This window comes from Sturnus vulgaris, chromosome 3 (assembly GCF_052056855.1).
Source record: "Sturnus vulgaris isolate bStuVul1 chromosome 3, bStuVul1.hap1, whole genome shotgun sequence".
Lineage (NCBI taxonomy): Eukaryota > Metazoa > Chordata > Aves > Passeriformes > Sturnidae > Sturnus > Sturnus vulgaris.
The window spans coordinates 8,178,212-8,190,479 of NC_142245.1; the positions used below are offsets into that span (position 1 = coordinate 8,178,212).

The following is a 12,268-nucleotide window of genomic DNA, read 5'->3' on the forward strand; positions in this document are numbered from 1 at the left end:
AGCTCCTCAATCAGTGCAAGTCTGCAGGACAGGGTACAGCAACAGTTCTGATGAAAAGCATGGAGAATCCTCACCCTGAACATTAAAACAAGAGAAGCCTACAAGCAAGAGGACCAGAAACACAAGCTGCAAGCTGGGTGCTGAAGCAAACCCCACAGTTTTGAAGAGTTCCTAAAGAGCAAAACCCATCATTTGATGAGGATATGAGGGAAAAATGGAAAAGCTTGAAGACAAGATTTATGAGGTATGATGAAGTTACTTTCAGTCTCAGAGGATTGAACATTAAGTGAGAGGTGAATCAGAACTGCCAGAAGTGAGACATTTGTGCACACAAAAACATGAGATGGGGGCTTACAAGAACCTTTTAGCAGCTGCATCTCCAACTGAAGAGGCAGAAGGAGTACATTCAGTGTGAGTGGTTATGTTTTGCCAGGCATGAGGAGTTTTTCTAAGGCTTGGTATTAAGAGAAAGCTAAACTATTCTGTATTTTCAAAAAATGCATGCTCATGATTTAAAGTTCCCAAATTTCAACCTTTTAGACCATCAGAGTGACAACACTTCAACTCTTCTTAGCAGTCTTTTATTAACATTAGAAGGGATAACAGTGTGAACTCACAAATGTGGATACAAAAATATCAGTAAAAGCAGAGAAAACTATCATAGGCAATTCTTCTCAAAACCTATAATCTCAAACATTTTTCAATTACAAGACTTAACCTTGTTTAAATTAAGTTCATGGTAAAGAATAAAGGTTAACATATCTCACTTACTACAGATTCCAAACTCTCCATCGTCGACAGTAATTCCGTTTTCTAGAATTAAAAGGATTGGTAAAGAATGGAAAAAGTAATTACCATTCACATTTTAAAATCACTGCCAAGTTATATTAATTCTACTTTTCCACTTCACTTCTAAAAAGTGTATCTAAAAAAAGACAGGAAAACTGAAATAGACAAAAGCAGCATGTTTTTTGCAACCTTCTATAAAGAATGATCTCAATTCATGCTTTTTCTCAGTTTCTGCATTAAAAAAAAACAACCAACACACAAAATACCACATTTCACTTCAAGTAATCTAAACTGAGAATAAAAAGGTTGCACTATTTTCTGGCTTGCTGTAGTATTTTGCTGATAACTACATCCCACTAATATCTAAGATGCTTTACTTGTCAAAGTAATGTCAAAGACATTAAATTTTCTTGCAAACATGTAAGAAAGTTGTCCTGCTGCACATTAAAAGCTTTTAAATAGAGTTAGTCAGTTAAAATGTTTATTCTGCCCACATGACAGAAACCAGCCTAGCATGAAATATTGAAAATGCTCAGTTCACACTTAATTTTATGCTTACTCTTTCCAAAGCTTTAAGAACTGAAATCTTAAGGCACTAAGTAAATTCACCAGCATTAACAGAACTGTGATAATCTAAAAAAAACCTGTATTTCTCAAAACATAACACTTCACATAATTTTGCCTCTACAGTAGTTAATCCTTTTTTCCCCACTAAGAATCATTTGGCTCCTAACCTAATTTCTCAATAACCACAGGCAACAATTTAGGATCAAAATGACCCAGTGCTAACGTACTGTGTTAGCTGCATTTTCTTAAAACTGCTTATGAGTACTACTTGGGGAAAAAAAAATCCCAACTGTTTGGAATGAGGTAATCTAAATTTAGAGAAAGTCTAGGCTCTAACAGAGGATAGGCTGCTTCTCTTACCAGTTACTGACAAATACAGAAATAACCTTCTTACAGGAATAGAAACCCTACTCATTCAACTGAAATTAAAAAAAAAAAAAAAAAAAAGGGGAGAACAGAACATGATCATGGTACTATTAATGACCAACAGTTTCTTTGATACTACCTTCTTCCTAAAAGACATTTTTTCAAATTAGAAAGTTTCTTAACAAATGTGAACTTCTAAGTGTGGAGAAAATAATATTTTTTCATGTGCTAGAAAAGACAGTGCATAAAACATGCCATAGCAGCCTAAGAGATCTAAACTACAAGCTACATTCAAAGGTTATTTCAGTCACTCTTAAACCTCAAACTTTTTCCCCTGTTCAGAAAATTAGTAACTTATACTCAAGTTTGCATGCCACTCTCTCTTTCAGCAAAATACATTTCTGCTTAATTGCCGGGTAAATAAGTCCATTCATGTATCTATTGTCATGAATCCCTTTACTTAAATTAGACTAATGAAATATTTTTGATTTAAAATTTTACTATTTAAATAGTACTTAAATAAAAACGGTAGTGACTTCACACCCTCCCCCCCATTTTCTTGAAAAAAGATAATATGGATCCTTAGTCTCAAAGAATTAAACTTACAGAAAATTATTACAATTCCAAATTAATAAAAAACCAACCCACATAATCTTAACGATGACAGCAAAAAATTTCACATCTACTCTATTTTGAAGCCACTTATGTATATATACATATTTATTTTGAGAGTAAGGCCCATGTTGTGCAAAGAAAGTCTATACTTCCCACACATTAATAAATTTAAGTATTTTTAAACTATAGCTATCAATCCCTCTAAACCAGTGTGCAGCATATCAGCAATCTTATGCATATGCCTCAAACAGATGCAGTTGATGCCCATACCTAAAGGGGTAATTGATCGTGGTTGTAGATGAGTCTCCCACGTGTGAACTATGACTTCGCAGGGACCATCGATAGTCTGTAATTTAAAAGTTAAATGTCTGCAATAATTTCTTTTGTTAGATCTGACTTTGTACCCATGAAGCTGTTCGGGATGGCTGTGAACTAAACTTAGAGATTTAAGAAAGTAACAGAAGAAGGAGGAGAAGAAGAAAGAGAGGAGAACAGAGAGACTGAAGGAGAAAGAAAGAAAACAGATGAGGCTTCTTACCCTTGCAACTGCTGATGACTCTGATGTGTGAATACATATGACAAAACTTGTGACAGTCTGACATGGCAGAGAAGTTACATGGAATCATTAAACCTTTACTGCTAACAGATACTCTGCTGGACTACTTTAGCTTCCTTCTGGTACAAAAAAAATTAACTCATTAAGAGTGCTCACTTTGTTTTTCATAAACTGTTGCTGTAGCTTGAGAACATACTCCACATCTCTAATTCCAAAGAGCATTCAGCATCTACTCATGCACATAGCAGTTGCAAGGGTGGGTTCTCCTTCAAAATTTGCCTTACTAAATTCAAAGATTATAAAACACAGTTATTTTAGTTGTGGTACTGGAAAGCAAATTATTTACCTGCTTAATTAAAACACGAATAATTGATCTAATCAGACAGCAATGAAGGCCCTGCAGTTTATTCCAGATGGAGCAGGATAAATTAGATTCTTTCATTAAAAAGAAATATTGTCCACCAAAAGAATACATTTGTTGACAAACATAGCCAAGACTCAGATAACCAGAACAGTAACACAATCTCTTCTTTCAGAACAATTAAACTTTGAAATAGTTTTCTAGGTAAAAGCTTTTAGGTGACCACAACTTAACAACAGAGAGAACATGCCTCAGTCACCCTGAGAAGTTTCCCCTAGCATGGCAGAGTTGTTACTATCAGATGTAAAAATCACTGTCAAATAGCTGCAATTTGTCATTTTGATGTTTTGGGGCCTAAGTAACTCTTATTTCCAAAAAAACCTGCTACTATTCCCAAAGACATGGAAACTTCAATGCCCACTCATTCCAGTACTTCAGGTTCTTGTTTAAACAGATCTCGGACCCACAGGGACATCCAGACAAGCTTCAAACTCAGCAGTAAAATTACACAGGACCATAATTCTTTGGCCCATTACAGCTCACACAATAAATTTTTTACATGCAGATGGGATTTCCTGACATACACTGACCACATTTAATCTCCCATGCCTTTGGGTGAGTTAACAGCAAATGCCAAACATTTAACAAGTGCTCAGTAGGATGAGTTTGCTCTGTCAGTCTCAGCTAAAGCAACGTTCCTAAGGCGTTCAGAGGCATCCACACTTAAAGGTCATGTCAGAATAAAACACATATGCTTAGTTATGTTTTAAAGACAGAATACATGTATAATATAAATAAAATTATATTACTGCTTTCAGTTTATTCCTGTTACAGGACAGTTTTAGTTCCTAACTTCTCACTGCTGCTACAGTGACCACACTTAGGATTTCTAGAGAAATAAATAATATGTTTCTTTCCCCTTCTTTCACAGCACAGTGACCTCTGCCTGTCACAATGACAGTTTCTAAAGCTGCAAACCATGTCTGTCAGCAGGGAGGCTGCCATTTACTCCCCCCATACAGGCATGCAAGATCTCTGCCAGCAGCTCCCACTAACATGTGCAAAACTTTCGTTTGTGAATCTGGGCAATGCAAATCTTCCTGACATGAATTAAACTGTTTTCTAGAGAAGGTAAGCAAAGGCTTTTCCTTGTAAAATCCTCCAATGTATTGTATGAAAATACCATTTATTTCTTACACTACTGTAACTGTACATTCTAAATTTAGGTCCTAAAATGATGAATGAATAACATTATCCCAACAGTAAGAACACCATGCCAGATACACTCAGCACAATTTCCTCTCCTAAAAGGAATACATTGTGCATTTAATCCCAGGAACCCTCAACATTTTCCATACTAAGAGCCAAGCAAAGCTACCTGGAAAAAAAGGGCAATTAGTTAGAGAACAGGCACAGTGAACACTAAGAACCCTCTCAATCGTTACTCAGACCATCTCTGAGTTTACAGGCATTTAAAAAAAGTTTTAATTACCTGTAACAGAAGCCATTGTTACAGTGAGGTCAAAATAGCAATGTCATTTCTGTAGCATATACTGACCACATCTGAAAGGCAAGCCCAGCTGAGCAGCAAAATTAAATGATGTGTCATCAATACTAATAGCATGGTAATGTTGCCTAAAAGGAGAGTTTCTGGAGGATAGTCTTAAAAGGGCATCTATTCAAATGTCACATCAAGCATCTCACAGGCAATACATACACTGAGCTAAGTGGCACTGTGGATCCTTTACTACTAATACAGACACTTTCAGGTTTTTTAATAGCCAACACAAACATTATGTGCTTGATCTTGATTAGTTGAACATCTGATGCAATTTTAAAGCTTTTAAAGGACATTCAAGAACTGCCTGTAAAAATCAAGTCCTCTTCCATTATGAGAAGCTGGGGGCTTCCTCCCCAGCAATTATTAGACACTTTTGAAATGAAGGGTAAAACGCATATCTAGCATAATGGCTCAGAGGTGCAAAGCAGATGCACGACCTGCATGAAGTGCCTGGGTACTCAATGAAATAATGAAAACACTTCTGTGGTAATTTAGGAGATCAGTTCTCATGCTCCTGCTTTAAGGCAACACAATAGAGTAGGCATTAGAGGGGGGGAAAACCCAACCAAATCTTAAAAATGCCACACAAACACATTTAGCCAAGTGCACTTCACTAATTGAAAATGTTTCAAGAATGATAATCTACTTCAATAATATGAAACAGCTAAATTAAACTTAGTTGCTAAAGCTACATGTCGGACAAAAATTTCTCTGGATTTCTGTACCATGCAGAGAAAATAATTAAGCACTAAACTGAATAACCAAAGCCATTCAGCTATCATATCTAACTTGCAAGGCAGCAGCACAAAGTCACCTGGCAGGAAATGCTGAGCTCAGTAGAGGTCATAAGACCTCTAGCTCTAGTATTTGCAATAACAATTTCACACACAATCTGCTATCTCAGATTCCTTTGTTACTATCATGACAACCATGGGTTCTTAACCTATAAAAAGCTTTTCTAAGGCATTAATTACTGAGTCTAGGTCTAAGTTTCACCTTTATTACTATAATCAAGGCACTAAATGGATTTATTTACTTACACTTTAAAAAAGTAAATTTAACTCTCATTTGAAATCTCTGTAAGCAGAAAGTGAGAAAAATGTCCTCCAATCCAGTTTCTGAAGTTCTGCTACATGCACAGATAGCTTAGTTATTTCACACTTGCCTTGAAAGAAGTAACCATGAACTTGCATGCTTATTTACAGCTTTAAAAGCAAATACAGAACACAGCCAAACAGAATAAGGTGTGCTCCTTACTAAGGTTTTTAATATGCATCATGCAAACAATGTATTTAAAATTATTATTCTAAAATGAAAGATACACAGAAGACAAATTCCAGCCAAGGGAGTTTTGGTGTGCCTCACACAAACCCCCTCATAACCCACCACCTGTACCTCTGCCACAAACAGAAAGTGAGTGCAGAATAAAACTCAGGAAGATCCTCACAGGGAGCTCACTGGTACCAGACTATATTCAAGGAAAGAACAACCTCGAGCAAAATAGCTTAAGTTACTATCTTACTTCATCCAAGAGTGTGTATTTATTTTTCTTTTAAAATGCTTAAGATCAAAACGTTTGCAACACAGTAAAATCTCTTGATATGCAGGAACCAAGACCTGACACCAGTTTCATAGTAAAATATTCTTTGTATATATATTTGTATTGCTGCAAAAATGCCAGGAATTTCAATATATTGAGTATTTAAAAAAAACCCTGCTATTTACATAACCACAGTTATGTCAACACCAATATGCTTCACTACATACAAAACTTTCCATTACATCAAACTTTCCTTCAAGTAAAAAAAAAAGTTAAGATCAAATTATGATCTTCTTAAAGGGAGGGGAGGAAAAGACTTCACTTTTTAAAAATAAAATGTCAATTATTCTATCTATTTTCACATCTAGCCTGTAGCATTACTATGGGTAATCTAGGAACTACCATCTCTCTGTGTAAACATGTATCATCATCCCCATGTCCAACTCAAGCATATTCACAGATGCAGCTGGTGTAGAAGGGAACACTAACTTCAGGAGGATCTGTCTTTCAGCATGATTTACTAATTATGTGATATCACATTCATACGCTCAGACTTGCACATATATTTAAGATTACACTGTTACTTTTCTACACATAAAATTTATATAAAAACTTCAGTGTCAGAGATCATATATTGCCAGCTTGTCAAATTTAGGAGATTAATCACATGCAACGCCTAATGAAAAAATTCTGAAATAAAAATATGCAGAATAATTTAACTCAAAAGTATCTTTTCCATATGAGCATTTCCTTAATGCTAAAATTCTCCATGTACTGTCTCACTTGCACTATACTGTATATGATATTTCTGTTCCTCTTGAAGAGCAATGAAAAAGTTTTACAAAAAGAGGAGAAAAGCACTGTACATGGATTTCTTTTCTTCAAAAGACTTAATTTTATAAGAAATAAAGTCCTGTGCATTTAACAAGTACAAGCCAGACACCACTAAGCTGATAACCCTGTACCTCAGGAATTCACACACTTTGTTTTGTAGGGTGGTTTCCTTTTTTCCTGGTCTTTACATTTAGGAGCTCTTTATGCTGGTATTGCATAAAATTCATACTTACCTTGGCAGACTCTGCATCACACGGTGCATAAAGTGTGCACAATACAGAGCACCTACTCAAAGAAACACACTCACCAATACAGAGGGTAAACTTTTGCAAATGGTAAAACAAAAGTTGTATTGTCTATCATCTGCGGCTCAGCCTCTGCTCGCTACCTGCTTTTTCAAGTGTGCTGTTACTTACATTTAAACTTAGGTGCCTGTGCAAAAAAATGCTGAGTCCCATCAGAGCTGCTGAGCTCTAAGAATTAACCTATTTTTGGCCTCAGTTTGACCTCAGCAAAAGAAATCTATTATGGACCTTCCCTTCTTTTGCCTCAAAGTACCAATTTAAATACCAGTTTCTGACTGGACTATTTCATATGCTCTAATGAAAAAAACAGAATTGTTTCATTTGAAATCAGTATTATTCACTGAGATGATACCTCTGACAATTTTTTTTTGTGAAAAAGAGGCTGACAAAAACTTACATGGTCTTGACAGTAATTTGAATTTTTTAAAAGATATTGATGAGATGGTTCTGTAACTCCTTTGCACATTTAGCTACAGCCTTGGTAATCCCAGTTCCAATGAGGAACTAAAGCCCACGGTGAATAGCTACAGGATATTAATGGAATAAGAAACAGCAAAGGCAAGATTAAATTTCTTAAGGTTATTATTTGTTATTATGAAAAACAGTTCAAGAGTAGTTGCTTATTTTCCTGGATGCAGCCTCATCGCATCTGAAGAACTTCCCCCACCTTAGTGTAATGTTTACAAATCGGTACACTGCCACCTACATTAAACTCTAATTTATGTAACTTCAAGTCATATTCAACTTTGACATCAATACCTCTGTCTCTTGAGTGTTTACTTTCCTTTCAAGTCGTGCAAATACCTATATACAAACATACAGAAAACAATGGGATGCCTCATCCCTTGTTTCACCTTTTCACTTCAAGACATTAACTTATTAACCAGATTTTGTGCTGCATAATTAACATACTTCTCATGCTTCACAAAAACAAATCTGCAGTGATTTTAAAAACTTTTAAAAGTTTTAATGCACCTCCAACAGTAACCATTTTTCTCCTATCACTTGCTTCCAACCTATCATACAAGACGGAAGCTATAGATATCACATACGATCCCGTTCCTTCCATGGGTCACTTGAGATCCATGCCCTGCTGAAATCCATATTCAATTCTAACTATGAGAACTTCACTATATTATTTAAGCTTTATAAAAACGTCAGAGATTTCTTAACCACTGAAATTTTTAGACACTAACACTGGTAAAAGAAAGAAGAGAATAAAATTAAAGTTAACAGTATATGGTCATGTATTTTCAGAAGTGAACTGTGAGTATTTCCACAAATGTTTTAATGCTTCACATACTGCAATTCAAGACTTATTTTAAAAAACCCTCATGTTTAACTTAGGAAATCCTTTCTTTATTTCAAGTATGAGACTTTTTACTGGGGATGAACCAACTTAAAGTAGAAAAGATTGTACATACCTTAGGTTCTAGAAAGTATCCTTTAAAATACCGATACTGAACAGGAACTCCTCTAGGAAGCTCTACAGTAGCTTTCCAAGTTTTCTGAGACGGACTGTGGAAAAAGAAAAAAAACAACCAACCAAAACAAGTTTCAAAACACAGCCTAACAGCCACCTCAGATATATGTATAGTAATATTCTAAAATAAAGTCTAGTGTATTGCTGTAAGGAAAGCTATTACAAAACACTTTGGCCAAATCTGCACAGAACAGGAGACATAGAATTGAAACTGAACTTTTTGATCGACAGATCTGAAGTGCACTAAGAGAGCAAGAATTCTCATCCCCGTTGAACAGATGGGAAAAACATGGTGAAGTGATTCAGAAACTCAACCAAGATCACACAGCAAGTCACTGACAGAATTACAAACACAGCTGCATGCCCTATTTTCCTGCATCACATAATGGCTGGCACCATTTTAGGAAAATACTGAATTTGTCCCTGCAATTAAATGTTCTTTACGTACACTTATGCTTATAGACACATCCTCTCCCCTGAAGAATTTTAATGCAACTTTCAGTTTAAATAATCTCCTCCCCATCACTTCCTAGCACAATAATAACTTGTTTATAGTCTTTACTTTCTTTTTAGCCTATACATCTCCTATAACCTGCTGCACAGGTTAACTGCCCCAAAGCAGTTTCTTACTCCACGTATCTACAGCTAAACTACTGAGATGCCAGCCACAACAGAAGCTTCATCTGTAACTAGAAAAGCACACCCAAGTTTCATATTTTCTTAAACATATTCCTACGCATTCAAAGTGCTCAAGGGCAACTGGAGTTCTACTAACAGTACATGCAGCTCAAGAGTTTATAAACTCAAAGTCAGAATAAATTTGTTGCTTCAGAACTCCAGCTACTTCAAATGGAACAAGTAAAAACTAATTCAAAAAGAAGAAAAAACATCCCCCAAAGAAAACCAAAAATCACAACCAACTTACATATCCTCAGGCTGGAGGACCACTGCAGCTTGGGGATTCCAATTTCCCAAAGCACTGCAGCTCCCACATATTGCGAAAACCTCTCCTAAAAAATCCAAACAGAAAAAAATCCACAATCATCATTACTCCAGGCTAGATGGCATTAAAAAAGTACAGCCACAGTCAAACTTTCAAAAATTTTAAATATATAGACCAGAATCACTCATCTAAAATCCCTCCTGTCCAGAAAGGACTCTTACCCCACCCAAAACTACAACAGCATTTTCATCATCATCCCAAGGACCTGAGAGAGGGACTACTGACAACCTCAGCCCTTAAAAAAGTTGGCTTCCAAACCACTCTTAAGGAATTGTGCTCAAAACATCTCTGGGAATCTCAGGAACATTTTCACAGTAAAATGTTTAATCTCAAGACACAGTTATTTTCCTAGATACTCTGTGTTTTTTAATATAAGTTCACATTCCTCAAATTCATACCAACAATTTAGAAAGCACAGACAAACAGGAAGTTGCTAGCATTATTCCCAAGGCAACATACCCAATTAATTTGATTCCCAAGAGAAATAAAACTAATTTTGCTGCTATGCTTTCAGTTTTTACTGGACATCAAAACATGTAACATCTTGCTACACAAAAAACCCACATGAAATTGTCACACTTATCTTAATGCATACATACATACAGAACTCAAAAGGTCACAACAGTATATTTAATTTTGGGATATCCCAAAGTGACCATTACAATGAACCCTTGTTTTTAATATAAAACCTATATGTATCTGACTAAGAACAACAATGATAAATACTAACGGAAAGAACAAATCAGTATTTCGCTCTTACAGGGTTTCAACAAGATTTTTGGACATAATAAAAAGCCATTGCAGAATGAGAAAATATGGAGTCTTAAAGTACAGTTAGGCACCACTAAAGAACAATACAAGCATCTCTGACTTATTTCCTGTTCTCAAAGTGAGTAGTGTGGGGGACACAATAATCCCAAGACACAAAGTAAACAAACTGTATGCAACAAGTGTACACTACCTTTTCCTAAGCCACATATCACAGCTGACACTTCAAAGTACACAGGTACAGCTTTGAGGATGTCATTATGTCTCTAAAATTGTGTCCCTTTCCTCCAGTTAAACTAATAAGGGATACCACCAGGCCTATTTATCAAAGAAGCCTCTGCAGACCAAGGGGAAAAAAGTCTACAGAAGACAGAAAGTAAGACAGTTTTTCTCTGAAAGCAGCTTACTGAAATAATTTTAGATAACACCTTGAACTTCAGTTGTTAAAAAAAAAAAAACCAAGCAAACCTTTGCTGCAATTCATTTATAAAAAAGAAGCCTGAGATTTCTGGATGCTCACTGTAAGCACAGAAATGCAGACAAACATCTGCATTATATATATTTAGTAAGCAACTGACTATGTCAGATGCTTTCCTTTTTCCATCCTATTCTCAAGGCGCATGATGATTTGTTTTTGCAGGGAGGATAAAGTGGGGAGGGAAGACCACCTGAACATCACACAGGTAGAATTTCTGAGTGGAGATATTAAAAAGAAGCTAAAATTCTTTTAGCATCCCTTTAAAATAGCAGTACTTAATACATCTTCGGGTACACACGGCCAACTTTTGAAGCACCATCTAACTATATTCCTTTTAATAGGTGCCAGCTGGAATAGTTCTCTGGGCTCTTAAAAAATGTGTGAGCATCCAATGACCACCTCTCAGTCAGTAAGGCACTACACACAAAAGGCAACGCTGGATGCAAAGCCACCCCAAGCTCTCTTCAACAACTGCACTGAGGTCAAATTAGCATTTGTAAAACACTGCCTTTAATTACCCAGTAAAGCCAAAGTGAAATGTATGACAAACTGCCTTCCCATAGGCAATTCTGAACACAGTGGGGCTTGGGTTGGGTTTGTATTTCAAGCTTAGGGGTCCTCTGCTTCTCACCTCTCCCTGTCATGGAATTCAAGGGTGCTCCTGGCAGAGATCCTTCATCTACTGCAAAGAAAGTTAATCTAAGCCGTCTGCTGCAACTCAAAGCTTCCAACAGCCTCACTGATCCAACAAGAATAACCAAAAACCCAACAATATTAATATTGTCATCTCTTTATGCTTATAAGTATTTTCAGATAATTCTTTGTGAACAGCCACTGAGGCAGGATCTAGTTCTCACTAATCCTACTTTTCATTGCAGATATTATTAGTGCAAGAAATTATACATCCAAAGTCAGCTTTGCTAGTGACAGTGCCATCACAGCTGTGGAAGCAACAGTATAAGGAGGACAAAGGGGGCACAGCTTGCAATACTCCATCGTACAGCTACACCAGTCTTAAGCTAAGGTAAATTTACGCTAAAAC

The 12,268-nt window shown here is 36.2% G+C and overlaps 1 protein-coding gene across 10 annotated transcripts in view; it reads right to left on the bottom strand.

The window, feature by feature from the left end:
* The window catches only part of GPCPD1 (glycerophosphocholine phosphodiesterase 1), a 43,384-nt gene that overhangs the window by 20,550 nt on the left and 10,566 nt on the right, over positions 1 to 12,268 (bottom strand). For all 10 annotated transcript variants that reach the window (XM_014892622.2, XM_088160903.1, XM_088160900.1 and 7 more), the window contains 4 exons: positions 9,903 to 9,987; positions 8,919 to 9,012; positions 2,608 to 2,683; positions 772 to 813 (listed from right to left, as the gene is read on the bottom strand). In XM_014892622.2, the coding sequence (XP_014748108.1) occupies positions 772 to 813; positions 2,608 to 2,683; positions 8,919 to 9,012; positions 9,903 to 9,987 (297 nt within the window). The remainder of the gene's footprint in view (positions 1 to 771; positions 814 to 2,607; positions 2,684 to 8,918; positions 9,013 to 9,902; positions 9,988 to 12,268) is intronic.